Source organism: Naegleria lovaniensis (genome assembly GCF_003324165.1).
Source record: "Naegleria lovaniensis strain ATCC 30569 chromosome Unknown tig002, whole genome shotgun sequence".
Classification (NCBI taxonomy): Eukaryota; Heterolobosea; class Eutetramitea; order Acrasida; family Naegleriidae; genus Naegleria; species Naegleria lovaniensis.
In genome coordinates this window covers 993,485-1,016,243 of record NW_025407824.1, presented here as the reverse complement: position 1 = coordinate 1,016,243, position 22,759 = coordinate 993,485, and the positions used below count along the sequence as shown (strand labels likewise).

General features: G+C 37.4%; 10 protein-coding genes across 10 annotated transcripts; 4 read left to right on the top strand and 6 right to left on the bottom strand.

Annotated features, from left to right (window-relative positions):
* Positions 1 to 12: 12 nt before the first annotated feature.
* Positions 13 to 2,515, top strand: C9374_007281 (uncharacterized protein; the record flags this gene model as incomplete). The annotated part of the gene is made up of 6 exons (XM_044697232.1): positions 13 to 511; positions 662 to 928; positions 1,030 to 1,104; positions 1,198 to 1,692; positions 1,786 to 1,791; positions 1,902 to 2,515. The coding sequence occupies 6 exons, from the start codon at positions 13 to 15 to the stop codon at positions 2,513 to 2,515; spliced, it is 1,956 nt and encodes a 651-aa protein (XP_044555644.1).
* Positions 2,516 to 2,589: 74 nt separating this feature from the next.
* On the bottom strand, positions 2,590 to 6,130 carry C9374_007280 (uncharacterized protein; the record flags this gene model as incomplete). The annotated part of the gene is made up of 3 exons (XM_044697231.1): positions 2,590 to 2,793; positions 2,877 to 4,280; positions 4,400 to 6,130. The coding sequence occupies 3 exons, from the start codon at positions 6,128 to 6,130 to the stop codon at positions 2,590 to 2,592; spliced, it is 3,339 nt and encodes a 1,112-aa protein (XP_044555643.1).
* Positions 6,131 to 6,953: 823 nt separating this feature from the next.
* Positions 6,954 to 7,524, bottom strand: C9374_007279 (uncharacterized protein; the record flags this gene model as incomplete). Its single annotated transcript, XM_044697230.1, has 2 exons — positions 6,954 to 7,149; positions 7,295 to 7,524. 2 exons carry the CDS (start codon positions 7,522 to 7,524, stop codon positions 6,954 to 6,956), a joined length of 426 nt encoding a protein of 141 aa, XP_044555642.1.
* A 334-nt stretch (positions 7,525 to 7,858) lies between these two features.
* On the bottom strand, positions 7,859 to 10,025 carry C9374_007278 (uncharacterized protein; the record flags this gene model as incomplete). Its single annotated transcript, XM_044697229.1, has 3 exons — positions 7,859 to 8,301; positions 8,384 to 9,485; positions 9,759 to 10,025. 3 exons carry the CDS (start codon positions 10,023 to 10,025, stop codon positions 7,859 to 7,861), a joined length of 1,812 nt encoding a protein of 603 aa, XP_044555641.1.
* A 543-nt stretch (positions 10,026 to 10,568) lies between these two features.
* Positions 10,569 to 13,541, top strand: C9374_007277 (uncharacterized protein; the record flags this gene model as incomplete). The annotated part of the gene is made up of 1 exon (XM_044697228.1): positions 10,569 to 13,541. The coding sequence occupies one exon, from the start codon at positions 10,569 to 10,571 to the stop codon at positions 13,539 to 13,541; it is 2,973 nt and encodes a 990-aa protein (XP_044555640.1).
* A 115-nt stretch (positions 13,542 to 13,656) lies between these two features.
* Positions 13,657 to 15,009, top strand: C9374_007276 (uncharacterized protein; the record flags this gene model as incomplete). Its single annotated transcript, XM_044697227.1, has 1 exon — positions 13,657 to 15,009. The coding sequence occupies one exon, from the start codon at positions 13,657 to 13,659 to the stop codon at positions 15,007 to 15,009; it is 1,353 nt and encodes a 450-aa protein (XP_044555639.1).
* Positions 15,010 to 15,539: 530 nt separating this feature from the next.
* C9374_007275 (uncharacterized protein) lies at positions 15,540 to 17,869 on the top strand (the record flags this gene model as incomplete). The annotated part of the gene is made up of 4 exons (XM_044697226.1): positions 15,540 to 15,620; positions 15,754 to 15,849; positions 15,958 to 16,013; positions 16,219 to 17,869. The coding sequence occupies 4 exons, from the start codon at positions 15,540 to 15,542 to the stop codon at positions 17,867 to 17,869; spliced, it is 1,884 nt and encodes a 627-aa protein (XP_044555638.1).
* A 204-nt stretch (positions 17,870 to 18,073) lies between these two features.
* On the bottom strand, positions 18,074 to 20,870 carry C9374_007274 (uncharacterized protein; the record flags this gene model as incomplete). The annotated part of the gene is made up of 8 exons (XM_044697225.1): positions 18,074 to 18,603; positions 18,681 to 19,230; positions 19,348 to 19,588; positions 19,685 to 19,986; positions 20,083 to 20,200; positions 20,269 to 20,322; positions 20,396 to 20,534; positions 20,678 to 20,870. 8 exons carry the CDS (start codon positions 20,868 to 20,870, stop codon positions 18,074 to 18,076), a joined length of 2,127 nt encoding a protein of 708 aa, XP_044555637.1.
* A 200-nt stretch (positions 20,871 to 21,070) lies between these two features.
* C9374_007273 (uncharacterized protein) lies at positions 21,071 to 22,006 on the bottom strand (the record flags this gene model as incomplete). Its single annotated transcript, XM_044697224.1, has 1 exon — positions 21,071 to 22,006. The coding sequence occupies one exon, from the start codon at positions 22,004 to 22,006 to the stop codon at positions 21,071 to 21,073; it is 936 nt and encodes a 311-aa protein (XP_044555636.1).
* A 115-nt stretch (positions 22,007 to 22,121) lies between these two features.
* C9374_007272 (uncharacterized protein) lies at positions 22,122 to 22,715 on the bottom strand (the record flags this gene model as incomplete). The annotated part of the gene is made up of 1 exon (XM_044697223.1): positions 22,122 to 22,715. The coding sequence occupies one exon, from the start codon at positions 22,713 to 22,715 to the stop codon at positions 22,122 to 22,124; it is 594 nt and encodes a 197-aa protein (XP_044555635.1).
* Positions 22,716 to 22,759: the final 44 nt, after the last annotated feature.

Below are 22,759 nucleotides of genomic sequence, written 5' to 3'. Positions count from 1 at the left end.
ACGCAATTCCGAATGGCTCGTAAAAAGTTTTTAAATTTGCAAGAGGATGATGAGCAACATCAGGTAGATGGAATAGATCAGCACGCATCCGATGAAGAAGAACAAGTAAATCATAAGAAGAACCATAACAACAAGCGTAATGGAACTACCAGGACGAACATGGAATTAGAGGAATTGGGTAATGAATTTATGGATGATGAGGCTCTTCATCAGAACTCTACTTCTGGAGGAGGAGTGAACGGTAATTTAGTCATGGACGATGATGATGAAGATGTAAATGCACCCTATTATAAATCCAACACGTTAACTTCGCCCTCAGAAGGAGCACTGGCTAGTAACAATAACCTTGCATCACCGGAAGAAGAAAATCATCAGGCACACGCAGTGGCTGCAACGCCTCTTCCAATGAAACAATTAGCTATTGTGTTTTTCATATATTTGGTGGATAGTTTAAGCTTGACTGCAATTTTTGCATATATTGGATTCATGGTTGCAGATTTCCATATTGTTGGTAGGTTCAGCATGTTTGGGTTATATATTCTCAATTCTTTTCAATTTCTTACTTGGTTTGTGGTGCATTTTCAAATTTCAATAATTTATTGTACTTGGATCCAACTACTACGCACACGGACATGTTTTCCTTTACTTTGAACATTCATAGATGATCCTCAAAAATTGGGTTATTTTGCTGGCCTTATTGCTTCCTCCTATTATCTCTCTCAATTGTTTTCTAGCTTCTTTTGGGGTTATTTGAGTGACGTTGTCGGAAGAAGACCAATTTTATTAATTGGCGTGACACTTGGTTCTCTTTCGTGTTGTCTATTTGGTTTTAGCAAATGGCTGTGGTGGGCTATTCTTTCGCGATTCCTTTTTGGTTTGTTGAACGGTAATTTGGGAGTGACCAAGAGCTATTTAACAGAAATTACAGGTAAGTCATGTTAGCAAGAAGTTTAAATGGAAATTCGAATGCCATCTTTAATTTACTATTTTTTGAATTTAACATTTTGAATCTTTTCTGTTTTTCAAAAGACGGTACCAATAGAGGCAAAGCATTTAGTATTGTAGGCGTAACGTTTGGTTTGGCTGCTGTGTTGGGCCCACTAAGTAAGTGTTGACTTTATATCTTGAGAGCTATGAATTTTCAACTGTTCAATAATTATTTACACACGCTAATTTTCTTTCGATCATGAATCTCAGTTGGGGGAGTGTTTTCAAGACCAAACGTCCAATATCCAGAGTTTATGAAACTATTTCCAGAATGGGTTCAATACTGGTGTGACGTTTTTCCTTATATCATTCCCAATGTCATGGTGACAATCTTAGGTTTAATTTCAGTCGTACTAGGTTATTTCTATTTAGAGGAAACCAACAAGGAAAGTAAATATTACAAGAAATATGTTCTGAAACAAAACACGACTCCAGCAAAGGATTTAGAAGCTTCCTCCTCTGTACAACAATCAAAATCCTTAGCTGCTGCTGTCGATACTGATGATGAGGCAGCCATCCAACCTAAAAGAAAAATCGAATGGCGTGCACTATTCAAACATGAAATATTTGAGGGAATTTCCCCTCTTGTCGGTTGTTTCTTGTACATGTTGGTTGGTTTTGCTCAAGTCATGTTTGATGAAGTTTTTCCATTGTATGCCATGTTACCAGTGTCAGATAATGGTTTAAATTTCACGCCCTATGAGAGTAAGTAGCCTATGAGAATTATCAAAGTAATAGTATTCTAATGAATGCAATTGAATTGCTAAACTCAAATGATGCATATTATCTGATACAAAGTTGGAAGTAAGTATTGGATATTAATAACATTGCGATTGAAATGTGACCATTTGAATTCATATTGGTGTTGAACTGTGTTATTTATCAATTGTTAAAATAATACGATCATTACACAGTTGTTGGAGCTATTACAGGAGGTTTCATTTTCCTTAATCAATTGGTATTTGTGCCATTCTTAATGTCGAAACTTGGATCCATCAACGCATTTCGTGTTGGTCTACTCATTCACACAGTTTCTCTAGTTATTTTCCCAGAAGTTTGTTGGTTTGGAAATGATCCTGAAAATCCACAGACATGGAAGAGTGTAATTTTGTGGACTTCTCTGAGTATTATTTTGTTAGTAAGACAAATCGGAGTGGGGCTCATGTTCTCATGCTCATTCGTCTTCACATCGAACTCGGTGACAAACAAGAGTCAAGGAGTTTTGAATGGTGTCGCTCAATCGATGATTTCCATTGCAAGAATGGTTGGTCCGCTCTTAATTGGAGTGAGTTTTGCAGCAATTGTTTCAAGCGGTATTGGATTTCCAATCGATCATCGTTTAGTATTCTACTTTATTGGAGGAACGAGTGTTTTTTCATTTGCATTAACCTTTGCCATGAAGAAGAAACTGAATGTTCCAAAAGATGAATTATTACAGTTAATGAATGAAAAGGGGCTGCCACTCGAAGAGGCATATCAAACGCTCTTCAAGAGAAAGGGTGCAGTTCAGCATGCTGCAATGGAGTAATTTTGTGGTCGTGTCGTGCAATACACGTCGGAATAATAATTATTAATTTAATAGGTCATGTTCTGAAATCCTTGCTATTCTTGCTCTTGTCTCTGAATCTTGATTGCTGAGATAATTGCCTCATTCAAATCATCTTTGGAAATTGGCTTGTTCAAGCACGAGTCAATGCTATCCATATTGTTGAATTTATCCATTAAGGCGTCAGCAGTAAGAAGAATGATTTTAGTCTTGTCACCATTTGGTAACGATCGTATTTCATTGGCAGCTTCAATACCATTCTGAAATTGTAGTCGAGGTTAGTGTGATACAATTAATTCCGCAAAACATTAACCTAAACAGTCATTTCTAAAAAAACACTTACCATGCAAGGCATGTGCAAATCTGTTACAATAATATTGTGATATTCGTTTTTAAAGGCTTCCACAAGCTCAAATCCATTTGAACTTGTTGTAATGGATTTAAACCCTCCTTTTTCTAGTAGTTTTTTCAGGACTGATAAATTGATGGGATTGTCCTCAGCAAGAAGAATTTTTGTTTCGTAGATGTCATCTGGAACAGTGGTTGCTCCGTTCGGTGTGGGTAATGTTGACGGTGATGAAGAATTTGGATGTTGTTCCATTGAAGTTGGTGGAGTCAGGTGATGACCGTTCATGTGCACTATTGTTCCTACTCCTTTTGGTATATTTGGTTTTGACTGTCGCTTCTTCATCATGTAAAGCTCTTTATGAAGTAGATGAGTCTTCTGAAGCTCTGTATCAATACTATTTCCATTATCTGTCTCGTCATCTTTGGCAAGATTGGAAGTAGGTATGATACTTGAGGTGGCTGACACTACACTAGCCTCTCCATCCCCTCCGGAAAGGCCATTCGAAACGATGGGATGAGATCTCAGAATTTCCTCGATTTGCTTCAGAGAATTTTTCTTTTTTCGATCTGGAAGTTTGAAAGGTATGGAAATGGAAAATGTGGTTCCTTGATTAGGAGAGGGAGCACATTCTGTCTTGTAAGAAATACCTCCTTTCATGTTAATAATAATTTTTCGTAGAATAGTTAGTCCTAGACCTGTCCCGATAACGCTACCATCACCTGTTCTATTGTGACTCGAGAATGGCTTGAACAATAATTTTTGAACATCATTTGGAATACCAACGCCATGATCAATCACACGAAATACAACAGTTTTTGTAGCTACGCTTTCTGAATTTGGATCAGAATTAAGAACTGTTTCAGGTGAGGGTATTCTTGGTTTCACAACGATGTTTTCTGGTGTGTTGGATCTTCCGTCGTCGACCAAATCTTCAGGGTTGTCGTCCTCTGGAACTTCAACTGCAAGTGTAACCACTTGATTTTTTTGGGATGCCTTAATAGAGTTAGTAAGAAGATTAATGAGAACTTGTTGTAAACGCACGCTTTCTCCCAGTACATAGGGCGGCAGGAATTTGCTACTCACAAAGTCAATAGTGACATTAAAGCTAGAGGCGTACGCACTTGCAATGCTCTTGACATGTGAGAGACAATCGGAGAGTGAGAATACTGTTTTTGAGGTGTCGGCCTTTTCCTCTTCATCTTCAGGGCTATTGGTTTTTCCAAGCATTGAATTGGTGGCAATTTCCATGTTTGTTTTCTCTAGCTTCGAATATTGAAGAATATCTTCAATGAGGGTGAGCAAGATGCTACTACAGCTGCCAATAGTTTTAATGTAGCCTACTTGCTCTGATGTTAGGGGAGTATCTAGCAGTAGCTCAATACTTCCAGAAATGCTCATCTGTTAGTGACACATGATTTCGCAAACGTTGCAACAACAAACATTCATGAATTTGGAACAATATATGAAAATGTTGAAAATGTGTCTGACACAATAAACATGACCACCTTGTAACTTACCAATGGAGAACGGAATTCATGAGAAATTGAACTCACTAAGGCGTTTTTGGATCTGTTTGCCTCTTTCAGTTTGCTCGTCATTAACTTCATTGTATTGAGACGGTTCATCAATTTGTAACTCACAGAATTCAACATGAAATTCAACACAGTCAAGAGACAAAATGTTCCAAATGCTTCCAGATGGCGATGATGGATTGCTGACAAAATAAATGCAATTCCAAATGACACTACATGTTGGGAAAGTATAATCCACATGATGGCATCGTAGGAATGCACACGACAATCCACCAAAGCATTCTGTAAAATAATATATGAATAATTGTGAATGGTGCTCGAGAGAAATCCAATCATTAACCATCCAACCGTGTAGTCCTTTGTACACAGCAATAGCCGAAGGAAAAACACAATGACATTCATGACAATCATTACTTTGCAAGTGTAAACTTCGAGATATCGTTGCCTTCTCGCCAATTCGCCCATATCAAGGGATAGATTTGAGGAAGATGAAGAATTTCTTGACGATATCAAAGTTCGTCCAAATTTCCAAAAATCTGGCGAGTAGAAAGGTGCTGAAGTGTCTATTGATGATTGTTTCGAATTCATAGCGAATGATGCTGCAGCTGTTGTTGAAGAATTAGGGGTGGTTTTTGATGAGGTGGAGATGTCTTGTTGTGATGAGGAAATTTCAATTTCTATTCTTTGTTCATTTTCCTCAACAACGCTGTTATGAATATTTCCATTATTATTATTATTAATTTCCTCAGTATTACCTCTATTGGTAGTATCAGTGTCAGTAGGGGTAGTGACAGCTTGGTTAGAGACAGAGTTGTTGTGATTGATCTGGCTCTGATGCGTGGAGCCAGTGTTAAAAAGGCCTTCTTCATGAATTGGCTCATCCAAATCTATGAAACGTCGTTTCACCATGCACATGATGACCAGTTGTTGTACCTTGGAACGAACAAATTTAAAATTAAGCACAATTGCCAAAAGGCATAGAAAGGCCATACATATTGGATAATCGGTAGAGTACAGAACGAGATAGGAGTAACATAGAAACAAGCAAACAGGAAGGAAAATTTGATGAATCTTCTCGTTGAGCATCATGGCTGCATCACCTTGAGGTAATAAGGGTGTTATGGAGCATGAGCCCAACAAGGATGATTGAGAAGATGGATTACTTGATATTGATGGTGAGGAGAGTGTTGCTGTTTCCGAAGAGCTGCTTCTTCGTTGTTGTTGTTGTTGTTGTAGCTGTGGGTCGTCGGAAATTGAAACTCGAGCCTTTCTTGGAGGAGTGGAAGAAGATGCATAGGAGTGAGGAGATAATAATTGTTGCTGAGTGTTGTGGTTGCAACTCTGCTGTTGAACCATGTGTGTAGGGGTTGCTGTCGCAAAGTTGTGTTGCTGATGATGTGTTGATAGAGAAGCGGTTGTTGTTGTTTCTGCTGAACACAGATGTTCTTCCGTACGACTACTCTTTTCCTCTTCGTCGTAACGGTGTTCGTTCTCCTTCAACAACAATGAAGTCGTCGTGGTTGCAGCCATCAGAGGTAAAGTATTTGGTGCTCGTATTTCCTCCGCACAAATGTATTCTTCTGTAAGAAGCGAAGAGGATGATGGATCGGATGTTGTTGTAACAGGAGATGGCTTCTCGTTAGGATCGTCATTGGATGATAGTGGTGGCTGTTGTTGTTGATCACTGGCCACCACACCTGTGGTTGCACTCGACATCTTTTGCGGTCGTATTTCAAAGACTGGCATTAAAACTTGTCGAGAAATTTTCTTTTGTCTACAATGGAGAAATGGATCGGCTTTTTTGGTATTTATTTTCAGGAGCTGCCGTTGTGGCGTAGTGTTCTCGCAACAATGGTGTTGATGGTCTGCTGCAGCTTGTTGTTTTTTACTAAAAATTGACTTTAAAGGTATTGAAATCACAGCATGCGATTGGGAAGGAATGTTGAAGAAAGGAGATGAAGTATACCGAGATCACAGGTTCGTTCTTTATTGCTTCATATGGCGAATGCATGGTAAACGAAAGAGGAAAGTGTTCAGAATTATTGGTAGGATGGCGTCTTGTCCTGTAGATGCTTCGACTTTGAAGCTTTAACCTTAAATGCTGAATAAACTTTTGTAGTCATTGTGAACAACAAGAGAGTTGGAACTTGGCCAAAAAACAAGAATTTGGATAACAAGAATCCGTGGATGTGGCCGAAACAAGATCACTTCCATGGTGTGTGAATATGATCATAAGTCTTGCATAAACAGGCCATGACCTGTTTGAGCATTGCAATTACATTCTGTTACTTGTTATGATTAGTTCAAAAAAGGTATTTAAATTCAAAACTATTATTGTTTTGATACTCAAAAGTACTTGTAATGGATAATTTCAAAATATATGAAACAATATTTTCAGCCATGTAAATATGAATAGTTTTCTCAACCCTTCTCTCTATGAGCACTCGAGCAGACAAGGATTCAAAGAATAATAAAAATTGAATATACCTCATATTCGAGAATTTACAAAAGTTGACCCAAGCCAAGTTCAACCGTGACATTATTGTTGCTGCTCTCGTGCTTGTTTCTCTTTCATGTATTCTGCTTCCAATGTGAAATAACTCGATCCGAGATACATTTGTAATTGAAGAGGAGTAGCATTTCGTACGTTGACCTTGACAAGTTGTTTTCCGAGTTGTTTGTGAGCTTCGAAACGATGACATCCTCCAAAGACATACAAACATCCACTCGGAGATCTTCAAAAAGGAGATTCACATTGTAAAATATTGTGAACAATATGAGCGATTCATGGGTCCAACATTGGTGATATGATTCGAAATTCAAGTTTTAGGAAATTAATGAAATAATCATTGAATAAAAATTGAAAATAAAAGCACCTACCTGAGGGCTTCAATGGGAGGCACTTTATCATAATCTTCTTCGATGGTATTCATCAATGATTCCACTTTGCAATAGTCAAGTTCAGGAACGATGGGCTTTTTGATTTCATTAATGTCAACCAATTGAATGTTATTGTATGCAATTTCGAGACGATCGTTAGGTTGTGGATTTGTTGGAGGTTTAACATAGTTTTCGGGAACTTGGATGTGATACTTTTGTTGTGACGACATTTTTTTTATGCTTCAAAATATCATTGCATCAGGATTGCATAAATATGTATTCGGATTTTAAAAACGTGCGTCCTTCCTTTCGCGATTCTTCCCACGGAGCATTTTTGAACATGCCATTCATTTGAAATAAATTTAATGTACGGTGAGATGGTCGAGCGGTCTAAGACGACACGTTTAGGAATGGTTAAATTCCGTGTTCCGCAAGGGCGTGGGTTCAAATCCCACTCTCATCAAAATTTTTTTTTTTGAAAGTGCCCACTGCACGGCGAAGCAAACAGTAAGGATACTCTAAAGACAGGAAATGTCATCTCAAATAGACTCAAAACACATCTTTTTAATCATGCATCAGTTCCTCTCGCAATGTCGTTGTGGTAATATCGTAAAACCATTCGGGCACGACAAAGTGTTCCACCACACTAACCTTATCATTGCTAAATATTCGTTGGGTCTTGTTCGTAAACCATGATGCAAATATGGTTGGTGTAATTGCTAATTCATACGCCGTGCATGATTCCTTATTGTAAATTGTTGAATGTAACAGTCGGCCCAAATGAGCTGTATATTTGTTAATAACATCTCCAGGTTGATTATTTCGCAATGCCCAATCCAATCTCATGTCACAAATGAGAAAAGCTTGTTCAATGTTCAAAATAGTATCGGGATATCTCATTGGTGTATCATCACTGTTTGTATCAGGTAAATATTGACCAGTGTATCCAAAGAGAAATATATCAGCTTGTGTTTCAAGTTTATCACTTGCGTCATTCCAACATTTACCTGTGGTAAAAATTGTGAAATGTTGTGAAAAAGATGAGGCCCATCCTTCATAATTATTTCACCACAAAATTCATAAACTTACAAATTTCTAGATATGGATTGGCGATTGCCTCCGTTTCAGAAATTTGAGTATGCTCATCTTCCATCCGATTCATACTACAAATTGCCTTTTGGCGTAGTGGTTTCTTAATCGTCATGGTTTGATGTTTTCGTATCAGGTCCTTCATAATGTCCTCCAAAAGTTGCTTCTTACGGCTCAATCTTGAATGTTCTCTCTTTTTCTCTAAAATTATACTAAATGCTTCATCTTTGGTAATTTCTTCAATAAGGGTCGTAATCACTTGTGATTTAGTTTTGTATACTGAAAATGCTGAAGATAATTGTTGATACGGGTGTGAATATTGAATCATGGAATTAATGTCCCTCAATGCCATATCATACAATTTCAATTGTCGATAAATATTCTCTCGCTGACCATAAGTATTGACATCACCAAAATCAAATCCATATTTTTGATTATAATTTCGTGTCATGATAATTGAGAGAGTGGCATATTTTACAGACTTGTGTAAATAGGATTGTTTTTGTTTGTTATCTTCTTCCAACTCGGTTGCCAGATGATAATACGATTGTGAAATCATGGAGGGTATTTTGACCAAATAAAAATCATTCAAGATGAATGAATGATCATTTTCAAGTTTCCTTCGTTTGGTTTTTTCTTTGATTTCAAATTCTGTTCTTAATTCTGGAGGTAATTCGGCTAGAAAAGAGCATTTTGTGTTGGATGCTTTTTTCCATATAGACTTGTACTCTCGAAGTGCTTTATCATACTGTGAATTGTAATAATGTGAATATGCCATCGTGTACATGGGTTCAACATCGGAAAAGAATAAATATAATCTCTCGTCCTGTGGCGAAGTTCCACATTCATTGAGAACTTTTCTTACTTGTTCGTAATAGTGTTCTCGTTCTCGTTTGACATCTTCCAGTAAAGTTTCACTCGATACAAAATTTGCATTGACAATATGTTTCCAAGCTTGTACGAGTGTAATAATATAGGTTGGAAAGGGTAGTAACTTGCTCGAATGATTTTGTTTTTGGTTCATCAAAATGGTGAGAGCTTTATCAAGATCGGCTTGTGCTAATTTTCGTGACTGTTTATGGAAATAGCTACTTTGATACCACTAATACCAAGAGAGAGAGCAGAAAATTGTGTAAAATTTGTGTCACATGAAGAACATTTCCATCATTGAGAGAAGGTGTTAAAATGATCAATTCAACATTTAACATGTTAATAATCACGCGGTAATAATTTTCGAAAATTATTACCAATAATTTTAAAAATTTTGATTAAAAATTAATTGATTTGTTTGGTTGGTTCAACATCATCCCGATGATTATCATCACAATTAAAAATTGATAAATGACACAAGAATGAATTCCATTCAAAAACTCACCCACGGAATCCATTTTGCTCTTTGTAACAATGGTTGATAACTATCAGCATTCTCACTCAAACTTTGATTTAATAGACCCAAACTTTGATTCGTCTTTCCCTCTCGCCTCCAAAATTGTTGTTGGCACATGACACGTTCCATTTCTAAATTTGAAGCAAATGTATTTTGCGTGAGAAAGGGACATTCCCGTAGGTAGTCTTCAATGGAGGCCGTTGGAGAGGACGAGTACGAGGATGATGAAAAAGCACCCAATAACGATCTCAACATTTTTTTTGTTATCTAGGACCCATCTACCCGAAACGAAATCTACCTTATAGGCAAATCGTTCAGTGTATGATACGCACACTTGGGAGCCACATCACTATGAATGGATGGATAGGTATGAGAGCTGAAGACTCTCACGTGAGGCTTGTTTTCAAAAGGATCAAAAGTATACGGCACAATTCCACGAGCCATTCCTTCACCCCAAACCACACTCTTCAAACGACAATTTACTAAGAGAGTTCCATCAGGCATGAATTGCATTGGCATTTCACCCATAAAAGTAACTCTTGGGAAGGCAACAGAACCATTGTTCTTATAAAAGAAGGTATAGTAACCGAAAATCAAGACCGAGTTGGCAGGGCGAAGTACTCGAATTACTTCATGTCAATCTTGGTTGAATTAACAACATAATAGTGGTCAAGCCTTTAAACAAACTGTCCCGTTCTCGCTTTCTAGTACACGAATTCTCTTGAAAGGAACATTACAATTCCATTAATTTCTCGAGCAAATACCAATAAATGTTCCCTAATTTCAGCCCTCAAAAAAATGTTTGGATCCCCTGGACGTAGTACAACCATCAATAACAATCCCGACACTGCTACTGACATTACTCTCTTGAATCTCGGTGATTGTTTGAAGAAACAATGGGAGATTCATAATCGATCAGTAAGAACATCCTCCAATGATGATGATGAACTTCATGAAGAAACAGAAGTTGATGATCCATCGTTCCTGACGCCAATCCGTGAATGCAATGTTGACGACCAGTACGATAATGACAGTGCACTCGTCAAACGTTGGATTATTTCAGATCAACAAGAAGGAAAGAAAAAACATTTATTCAATGATGGCGATTGTACAACATCAAACACCTCACAACAACATGACACTCTCGCAAATCTTCTTGAATTGATCCGTCAGCATCTCGATGACAATTCTAAATATGATATTTTGGAATACATTCCTACCTATTCCAAATGGGCTGTGTTTCAACAAGAAGGATCTTATCAAAAGTATCTACGTGCGATCAAGTATCCCTTCCATGATGCTTCACAAAAAACTTTACCACATCATCTCGAGTATCATCTTGACATTCCTTTCGTGACTTTTCACAAAATGAGATTGATTTGCAAACGATTCAATACACGAATGATGAGACGAATTTTACAAACCACAGAATTGTGCTTATTTTCCTTAGATGAACATACCTTGCCATATATTGCAACGTTTTTGAGAGTGCAACGATTGTTTAAAGAAAACAAGGATCGGCTCGCAACCGAAGTTATTTGCTTGTATGACGATCGACAACATTTACATATGGAAACGAGTGTTGGTCACGTTGCATCACATAATCTTTTTGGAGCATCACCATGTAACCAGTTACAACTCAAGGATCGAAACTTTTGCTCCAATTTGACACATTCTTTGAAAACTGGCTCAGTGAATACATTCTGCTTTGGTTCATCAGAAAGCGCTACAGATGTTGCTGCAACTATGGTTCCATCAAGTCCAATAATGAACATCTCAAAGAATGAAAAAGATGAACATCAAAATTCAAATGCTTCTCAACAACCAACATTCGGCTTTAGTTTTGGCGAATCTGTACCGACAGGTTCATCTTCGGTGGATCAGCCAACAACCTTTGACCAAACGACTACTACTAGTGCTACTTTTAGTTTTTCTTTTGGTTCTACCAATGAGAATGACCAAGAGAAGGACATGAATCAACAATATAGGACATTATCGGATGACGAAAATGAATATTCAACAACAAAAGCACCCACAACGAGTGAGAATGACAGTGGTGTGAATATTTCATCGACAGCGTCTGTTTTTCACGGCCTTTCAAATTCTACCATCAATGCTGCTGCTAATGGTGTTGATAGTGTTTCTGCTTCGAATACGAATGCTCACATTTCTCATGATTGTATGAAATCCAAGTATGAAATGAAGGCCAAAATTGGTTTTGGCTTTTGGAATGAATCTACAGGAAAATCATCCTATGTTCCGTGTGTGGAAGAAACGATTAACCATTATGCTGAGTCCAGTATTGAAGAGTCTGTTTGTTCCCTGTTCATTGGGGATAATACGACTCTGCAATCCTTGATCATTCACACTCCCTCAAGTGAGGCATTCTCCATTACCAGTATATTGAGCTGTTTGAAAGCATTGAAACATGTCGTCATTTGGACGGCGAATGCAAATGTGAATTTCACACATGAGTGTGTAAAGAAGGTAGTACTCGTCAACTCAAAATGTAAGGCCGATCTTGTGAACTATCTTCCAAATGTGGAGAAAATCGTGCTCTATTCGTGCAGTATGGACGATACTGTGACTCCATTTTCATTTGGAATCGCATCAACAGTTACACTCCAAGGGGAAGCATTTGAAACAACTAATGGTAGCGGCATCACTGAATTATTACAAGAATTCGATCCAAGAATTGCCATGAAGATCATTGAAAAAACCACCAAAAATCAAAAAGGTGTTGGCTATTCATTTAACGGATCTTCACAATTATTGTTGAAAGACATTTTAAAACTAGCTTCTGACGTTGATATTGAAAAAGCAAAACAATTCATTTCGTACGTGATTAAGGATTTGAGAGTACCTTGTCAAGATTTGAACTTGTGTGAATTATCTTTTAATTCATTGACTGATCAATGTATTGCACAGTATATCGTTTATTTATGTAACGAGTATCAAGGAGGAAGATTATTGAGAGTACCAGGATTGCATGACAGAGGATCTGAAGAATTTTTGTTGTTGTTATTGAGCTATGGATGGAATTGTTGGAAACAGAAAGATGAGTTGATTTACATGATGTGCTCATGGATTACCAAGCACCACTACATTTTGGAATTTTTATTACGAAATTTTTACAATAATTGGGATGTGGATGCCTTATACTCATTGATGGTACACTGTTGCCGGCGTAAAAGAATACGAGCTCTCGATGCCATTCTCTCATACTGTTTAGTGAACAAGGAAGAAGTATTGATGAAAGCTCTGACGATGCCTGTGAAATGTTTACACATTCCTTCAACATGGGAAATGAGAGCGGCCTCTGTTGACACTTGTACAACTCCACTCCTCGGATTAGTCATTCAATATTGTGCCCAATCCTATGGTGGATTCTTGATGCAACGAATAATTGAAAGAATGAGCCAAGAACAATTTGATAGTCTTGGAGCAAATGAAAATGGTGATAACATTCTTCATTTGTTTGCTTTCGCTGTGAATTCGACGAAAATGAGTGGATCTCTTTTGTTGACACTCATTCGAAAAGCACCTCATTTACTTCGAGCTGAAAATTCAAAGAAACAGACTCCATTAATGATGATTCAACTGCCTGAATCGTTTTTGGAACGTTGTATCGAGCAAGAATTGGGAATTGAAGGGCCATTGGAGTGGAATCGAGAAACGCTCGAAGTGTCAAGTACTATGTCTTGCCAAATTGAAACAACAACAACCAACAACAATAGAAGAGTACTAAAAGCAAGAAGAAGCAAAAAGTGAACATGGCTATTCCTCCAAGGGCCCCTATCAACTCAAGGCAGATTGGTGATACAAATAGGAATTCTTGTCGTGCAATTTTATGCAGTTTTATAAAATTTCTCTACGTTACAAAAAAATGAAATTCTCCATTCATTGCTTGGGAGTAATGACCATGGATTATTTGGCTATCATGAATGAATTTCCCATTCCGAATAGCAAAATGAGAACAAGTTCTATGGAAATGCACGGCGGAGGAAATGCTGCAAACGTGGTGTTTCATTTAATTCAAATGATGAGAGAGAAAATACCCACAATCATGATGGACAATGAAGATCAATACACCACAAATAAGCCAAACAAAGTTCAGCTAGAATTCATTGAAATTGCTCTTATCAGTAAAATTGGAAATGATGTCGTCGGAAAGGCAATCTATGAAGAATTTGCCCAGTTACAATGTCATCATGACGATTCGGTCGAACGAACAACTATTGATTTGAATTTGAATAATATTGTAAAATCACCATCGGCTCAGTCTGCCTTTAGTTTTATAATGATTACACCTAATAAGCAAAGCGGAAATGACCGAACCATTATTAACACTCCACTTTCGGAAGAGTTTTCGTTTAGTGAGCTTACTCAACAACAAAAACATGCCAATATTGACATTTTGTTTCTGGATGGAAGATATTCTTCAGTTGCGATTTCGTATGTCAACACTCACACACCAAAATATGTCATGATGGAATGTGAAAGAATGCGGCCGACTTTGGAATTGAACACATTCCTAGAATTAATTACCAAGTCACATAGCCTGTTCTTGTCCGAGAATTTTCCAATGGAATATTTAAACTATGTGACACAATTGGATAGGCACGATTCACTGAATACATGGATCAATCAATGTATTTCCCAAGATGGTTATGATGCAAGATTGATATCCATGCACTTACTTTTTTCTCAATTGTCATGCAATAATGTGGAGGTACCAACTTTTATAACCTGTACACTTGGGTCGAAGGGATCCATTGGAATGATATTGCATAAAGAAGAAGAGCATTCACTTGAGGCACCACATATCAAGACAATGGAACAACTTATTCAAGACAAAAGTAGTAGTCAAAGTGACAAATTTCCTCAAACTACATTGTCAACATTCTCACTTTCAGGCCCGTCAGGAGAAAATTTCCAATATGCACTAATCTATTGTACAAGCCATAACGATTCCAAATTTCCAAATATTGTGGACACAACTGGTGCCGGTGACGCATTTAATGCAGGCATGGTTTTTTGTATGAGTAGATTTCTAATGGAAACAACACATCGAAAAGAACAACGAAAAACACCTACTCTCACCATCTATGAATTGGGAAAGGCCTTAAAATTCGCAAATATTTCAGCCTTCTACACGTGTACTGGCGTTGGTGCAAGAGGTGCAGGAATTGATCACGAAAAGGCAGAAAAATTATGGAACGAATTGGAGATGATGTGAACTTTGCCAACTCCCTTTTATCCTGTAGAGAAATCAGCTGATACTATCGAAATTTTTGAAGAAAACAACACAACCAAAAACAAAATTTTGGAGCAGAAGGGAATCGAACCCTTGACCTCATGCATGCGAAGCACACGCTCTACCAACTGAGCTACTACCCCTTAAATTAATTAATGAAAAATAATGAAAGTGTGCAAAAACCAAAAAGTTGTGGACACGGACGGTATTAATTTAAAACGGCGTCTTTGGATTTAATAGAAATAAATACAGTAATACCGTGCTATGAGATGAAGACAGTTTTGAAGATAGAAATTTAAAAACCTCTCGACTTAATTTAATGTGAAGGTGATATAGCTCAGTCGGTAGAGCGTTGGTCTAATAAGCCATTGGTCGTCGGTTCAATCCCGACTATCACCAAATGTTTTTACCTTTTTGAAAGAACCCTAATCAATTTTATCTTGAAGCATTCTGGTTGAAATAAAGATGAAACAAGACTTCAATTTAAAAAAAAATCCAATTAATTGATCGCCATGTTGCACGCCAACTCTTCACCACAAAAATCTATTACTTCGATCCGATCAAAGATTGAGAAGAGAAAACGAGTGTCGAATGTATGTACCTTTGATGACGGATCATTCTATTAAATTCCGATGACGACATTTTAAATTAATACCATCCGATCATTATGAACAACCATCATGTTGGGATTTGCAATTCAATCTTTATATTTCCAAAATTATCAAGCAGTTCTCGGCCACCCGTCTTGTTGATGAAGTCTATGGCTCGAATCACTCGATTGTGCAATCTCTTGGATGGAGTCATAAACTCGTTGGACATCATGTATGTAGTTAAATGTTATTACCGTCATTGTTGGAATCAATTTTGAAACACAAATTCGAATTTTCGTTTCACATTTTCTAAATGACGTTTTTCAATCAAATCACCTAGGGCTGTGTGAATGCCATTAATTTTAACACCAATGGAGATTTAATAGTCACTGGAAGGTAAGTCCATACATACTCATTCTAGTCCTATCCTTAATATGAAACATAACTCCAATCTTTTCATGAATCCCATCATGATTAATTTTTTGAAACTTTCATGATCCTCATCATACTTTCATACATGAACAACAACAACACCTTAACATTTATTGTTGAACCTAATGATGATGATGGACTCTCATACACATGTCATGGACTCTCACAGTGACGATGAAACAGTTAAAATTTGGAACACATGGACAGGAAAATGTCTCACCACTCTCTCTGGTCACATTAGTAATGTTTTTGCCACAAATTTCTTCAACTCGAACCATCATCAAATTATTAGTGGTGGCAATGATTCTGATGTTCGTTTCTATGATATTGAAAAAGATGTCTGTACAGTCTATCAACATCACACGAAAAAGGTTTTAAAAATTGCAACTTGTCCACTCTTACCTCATTGTTTCTATTCATGTTCAGCGGATGGTTCTTGTCGAATGTTTGATGTGAGATGTAAATATTCAAATTCAAAAATTGAACAAGAAAAGATTGTAAAAGAGACCAGAAGTGGTAGTAGTAGTAGCAATGGTAATAGTAGCACTGGCAACACTCATCATCCTTCTCGATTGAATGCTTACAGTAATTATAATGATACCATTTTACCTCAAGCCATTGGAGGTGGAAGAGCAATTTCGAGTCAAGGAGGAGTTGTTACCACAACAACAACAACAACCACCAATCCTACTCTTACTGGAAGTGTGTTGAATGATCATTCTTATGGTAGTAGTAGTAGTAGTAGTTCGACCAATTCCAACACACATCCAGTGAGTTCCTTGGTGGTCAATTATCGAATGCTCGAATATCATACAAAAACAGTTCCAACATTGTATAGTGTGGAATTAAATCCATTCAATCCTCATCAACTCATTATTGGTTCCTATCTTGGAGATACACGACTCTTTGATACGAGAAGGATTGAGAATTTTAATGCCAATTCTTATGTGAATATTTACAGACCTGTAGAGCCTAATTATGATCCGAGAGATTATGAAGTCACTGGATGTGCATTTTCACAAGATGGTTCAAAGATTGTGAGTACACATTTGGGAGATTATATTTACTTGTTTGATCGAGAGAGAAACTTTGAGAGGGATGAAGGTGTGGATTATAGTCGAGTCATTCCATCGCCAACAGCAGGTGCATCCTCGTCATTTTCACAGAGTCTTTTATCGAGAAGATCGAGAAATAACTCGACGACAACGACAACAAGGACGACGACGACAACCACGAGTGGAAGAACTGTTCATGAAAGTGTGAATGGTTCTTTTATTGAAGAAGAAGAAGAAGACGGTGAACGTGTGAATGTTACAATGAATGATTCTATGGAAGATCCAACTGCTCCCTCAACTTGTACCTACGAAAGAAAGTTCACTGGTCATTGTTCACGACAAACCATTAAGGGAGTCAACTTTTTTGGTCTCCATTCAGAATATGTCATTTCAGGAAGTGACGATTCGAATATCTTTATTTGGGAAAGAGAAAGTGGAGAGCTAGTTCGAGTGTTATCTGGTCACGAGGACATTGTAAATACAGTAGTATGTCATCCAGAATATCCAGTGATTTGTAGTGGTGGAATTGATGATTTTGTCAATGTTTGGGCACCCTGTAATGATTCCTTATTGTTATCGAGTGAGGAAATGAAACGAAGAAAAACTCATTTGGAAAGTGTGATGGAAGAGAATGCACACGAATTGGATGATGAAGAAGTGACACATATTCCAGCACACTTGTTGCAAGTGTTAATGCAATACTTTATGTCAAGAGGAGCAGATATGGAGGATGATGACGATGATCTTGACGATCTCGATGATTGAGAAACATAATTGTGTATTTAATTTAATGGATCAATTGTGAATTAAGAATCTGTATAATAATATGTATGAAATAATGACCTGTAAAAAAGAATTCTAACTGTACATTAAATGGAGGCTTTGGCCTTGTTCAAAAGCTCTGGCAACTGTTTTCATCATTTCTAGGTATAATACACCAATGAATTGGATTGAGCCACCACTCTCTTGTTATTGTTCTCTTTCCTCCTCTTCTTGATATTTCTTGACCAATTCATCAATTTTCTTAAATTGCCAAGGGAAAGCCACATTGTAGAGGAATTGTCTCAAATCAAATCGATTATCCTCTGGAGAATAGGATTCACAGTGATAGGCAGGTGTTAAGGTGGTCATTTTGTGTCTATTGATGGCATAATATTTGAAAAAGTGTTTGACCTTATTTGCAATTTGTTGAACACTCATCTTGTCTCTCCATTCATACACTAAATTTGTAAAACTTTCTACAATACCATTTCCTTGAATTTTACGTAATTCTCCAAAACGTGACAATTCATCATATGTTAATCCCATGTCCTCTTCGTCGGTTTGATTGGACTCTAAAGGTTGAAGTTCGGCAGTTGGCTTTGCAATTAACACATCCATCAGAGAAGGATATCCTAAATTTTGAGCAGCATAATACAAAAATTTCTTCAAATCTGTCTTACTAATACTTCCAATTGGATTAATATCGGCTGAGCTACAGTCATATTTTGTGAAATATCCTGTTCATCATATATGTCAACATCCAATCAGTGGTTGTGAAAAAGGTCATTGACACATGAATTCAACAACAACAAACCTCTTAAAGCTTCATCCACATTGGAAGAACCAAGCACTAGTAAATTTTTAGGCTGTGGCATGTCTCTACTCCAATTCATTAATTGAGCAAAGAAATAACTCACAACCATTCTCAATCGTGCTTGAATATTTTGTAATGCAATATTTTCGCCATACGTTCCATCAAAACGTGGTGTTTTTCCAGTCGATTGAACAAAGAGTTCTTTCATAGAGTCTACGACATGATCAATAGAAATTTCCATGTGATGAGCACCAATTTCTTCGGCGACTTTTCGTGCTCGATTTCGTGTGGTTGCAGAGCTATTGACAGTTGCCATGTAACAGGTGGTAAAGATGATATTGGCAATTTCTTTTGGTGAAGATGGAACCCAGGAATCATCCTTGCAACAAATTCTACGAATATCTTTCAGGATAATATTCTTATTGTATTCATCTTCGTAGGAATTGACTGGCTCTGTGCAATCTTTGTGAATGAGTTGACACATTTGACCTACAATGGCAGCCACTGAGGAAGAATCCGCACCACCAGACAGTGGTAAAAAGAATCCTCCCTATCATTTATATATATTGATGAATGGATTAAAAGCAAACAATGACCAATTCACAACGTGACATCACAGTAATGTTCGATTCGAATTCATTACAACATTGCATATATTGTTACTCACCTGATTGGAACGCCTCAAATAATCAAACAAGTAGCATGCAGGACCGAGTGCAATTTCCTCCACTTTGGAAAAATATCGAACTTCAACCGGACGTGTAGGTTTCAATCGTTGAGAATAGTGATCGTTTTTTAAGGTAAAGTCAACTCTAATTCGTGGAAATGCGACAGCTTCAGAAGCTTGAACTGCTCTACTTGCTATTTTGTTTCTGAAAGCTCTGACTTGATCTAAATCCACATTGGCACTATGTGTGAAATTATATGAATTTGAATGTCGGTAAGAAATGCGTTCGGGAACATATCAAGTGAGACGCCTGTGTTAAAATCATGCTTGAACTTACGTCACAACTTCAACTTCCTTAAGGGAAAATTGACTTCCCTGAGCTAGTACTGCTCCATTGACACTGATCATGGCACATCCATCAAAATATAATCGGTCTCCATCACATCCTTGTTGGTTAGCATACAAATAGACAAGCCCATTCTTTGCAGTAGCATTTCTAATAAGGTCCACTCGAGTATGCAATTTTCCAAGTGAAGAGTGAGAACCACTTCCATTACTAATAATTTCAACACCATCTAATCCAAGATAAATATTTGGAGAATTTGGAGTGAATAATTCTTCACAGGTTTCAACAGCTAACTATTGTCGTGGAATGATGAATGTATGAGCGCAGTAAAGCATCAATTATTTGTCATGAGTGAGATACTAATAAGGCCGACCTAGTTCAGTACTCACCTCCGTGTCATTGAGTGACACAATTGCATCACCAATTGGAACAGTTCTTTGTCCAGTTATTTCTCTAATAAAATCAGGCAAGACAAAATCTTCGATTGTAAATCTCTTTGTCCATGCACTAATGGACAGGCAGTATTTCAAGAATTCACGAAAATTAATGTGAATTCAGTCACACAATAAACTTACCAAAACCAACGAGTTTCTCTATAGTTTCCATCATTCGCTAGAAATAATTTTGGACTTGAGGAGTTAAGACGTGAAGAATGGAACCCAATTATTTTCTGCGACACAAATACTACCTCTGAATACCTACCGAATTAGGAGAAGCTTTTTGTTGTGAACAAAAACTCGACAATTATAATTGACTCCCTTATGCTTGATAGGCATTCCGATATCCACAAGAATATCATTGGTTAGATCGGTTGACAAAATTTCGGCCAAACATTCCATGGCTAAATATTGTGATATGAATGCGGGTGGTGTAAAAGTTCATCACGAACAAATTCGTGTGATGAAAAAATTGAAAAATAATGATCAAATGAATTGGTTATTAATATTTACAATTAAGAGTGGAATCGCTTCGGATCATACATACAATGAGTGTAGGTGTCTGTTTCTAAAAAGTGATCTTGACAACCATAGCCAGATAATTCCAACTCAGGACCCATTCGGTATCTTGCTCCCTTATCCTTGGCAATTTTGATGCTCTGTTTCACTCTCTCTAGATTGCCCGAAAAATCAAGAGCCCATTGATCCAAGTTACATGTGGCTAAAGTGACTAAATGCATTTTTTTATGTTTGAACTTTTTCTCGAGTTCAAATATGGTCAGATTTCGAATCTTGTCCAATTTTGAGTGCCACCACATACAATTTCTTGAAATTAATTCACTCAGATCTGATTGCTGCTGTCACGCCATGTCCAATGAGTACAAATAAATGGCAGGTAGAAACGGACATGTTTGGAAAAAATCCTCATGAAATTCTTATATTATTGAATGAGCTCAGTCAAGTGAATTTCTTCCTGATCTGCCAAAGGGCTCGATGTCTTTAACTCTACTCGATCAACGGTTGCAAAACGTTTCCTCATTTCCTCAATGGCTTTCTTAGATTTTTCATCCCAATCCTTTTCCTCGTCTGCATCCATAACCCATCCTCCAACCTTTTTCTTTTTCGGAGTTGTACTTTTTGACTTTGTTGGAGTTTTTCTCTTCTTTGGCGTGATTGCATCGTTTGTGTAGTCTTCATCTTGATTGTCGTTGCTAGTGTCTTTCTTTTTTCTTGGTGTTGATCGTGTTTTGCTCGGAGTTGTTTGTTTCTTCCTTCGTGCTGTTCTTGGAGGAGTTTTAATTTCCGTTGTAATATCATCATCACTTTTTTCTTCTTCCTCGGATGTAACAGTGACTTGATCTTCCCTTGCTGATGATTCATTAAATAATTTCAGGCTGTCATTTTTCAAAGAATTAATATTTTCATTTGCCCTATTCGTGACGACACTTGTTGTAGGTGTAGCGAATTGTGGAGGTGTTGGTGGTAGTAGTATGGATCTATTATTTCTCTTTGGTGTTGATAGTGCTGGAGAGGATATCAATACTTCATCATCTAGCTGAGTCAAATCATCAAAAGCCTCTCTCAATACCGAAGTATCAATTTGAGACAAATCAAGAACATCATTATGGTTTGAAGTACTAGGGGTTGATACTGATGATGATGGAGGTGCTGGACGAAGATCGTAACGAGGAATTTCAGCCGGCTCCTCTTCATTCAACAAGGCAGTTAGTAATGAGTCTTGAGTGGGTGGTTGGCTTGATGATGAAGTTTTGGGAAAGGAAACCGTTGTACTTGTTGTTGATGATGATGAGGTTGGCTTGGAAGATGAGGTTGTACCTACTCCGATAAGCCTTCTGAATTCTTCATCGCTGATCATTTATGAAAAATCGGGTTGATGATCAATTTTCTTTAGAAATTTTTTTTTGTTTGATTTATCATTTTGGACAATTCCAGCAAGACAAAGAAATTGTTAAGCTGATCTGCCAAACTTGCTATTCATTATTGACCTTCTCAAAATACTCTCTCGAATCTTTTGGATTTGCCTTCATTGTTGGCTTTCCTTGTTGCCATCCTGCTGGACAAACCTCTCCATGTTGTGCTACATATTGGAACGCTTGAACCAAACGCAAAATTTCATCCACATTTCTTCCCACATCCATATCATTCACTGTAATTTGTCTCAATACTTGTTGATCATCAATGAGAAATGTGCCACGTACAGCTGTTCCATCTTCCATTAACACTCCGTATTCTCTCGACAGAGATTGATCCAAATCGGAGATGAGAGGAATTTTGAGAGGGCCCAAACCTCCTTCATTTCTTGGAGTTTGTGTCCATGCAAGATGAGTGAATTCACTATCGACAGAGACACCAATGACTTGAGTGTTCAATTTTTCAAATTCTTTGACACGATCTGAAAATTGAATGATTTCTGTGGGACAAACGAATGTGAAATCGAGAGGATAAAAGAACAAGATGACATATTTGCCTTTATAATCACTCAAGTTGATGGTTCCGAAAGATCCATCTGGTAACAAGGCAGTCTTGGAAAAGGATGGAGCTGGTTTTTGAATTCGAGGTGTCATGTGTGATTCAGTTGTTGTTGTCAAGGTGTTTTTGTGTGAAAAAT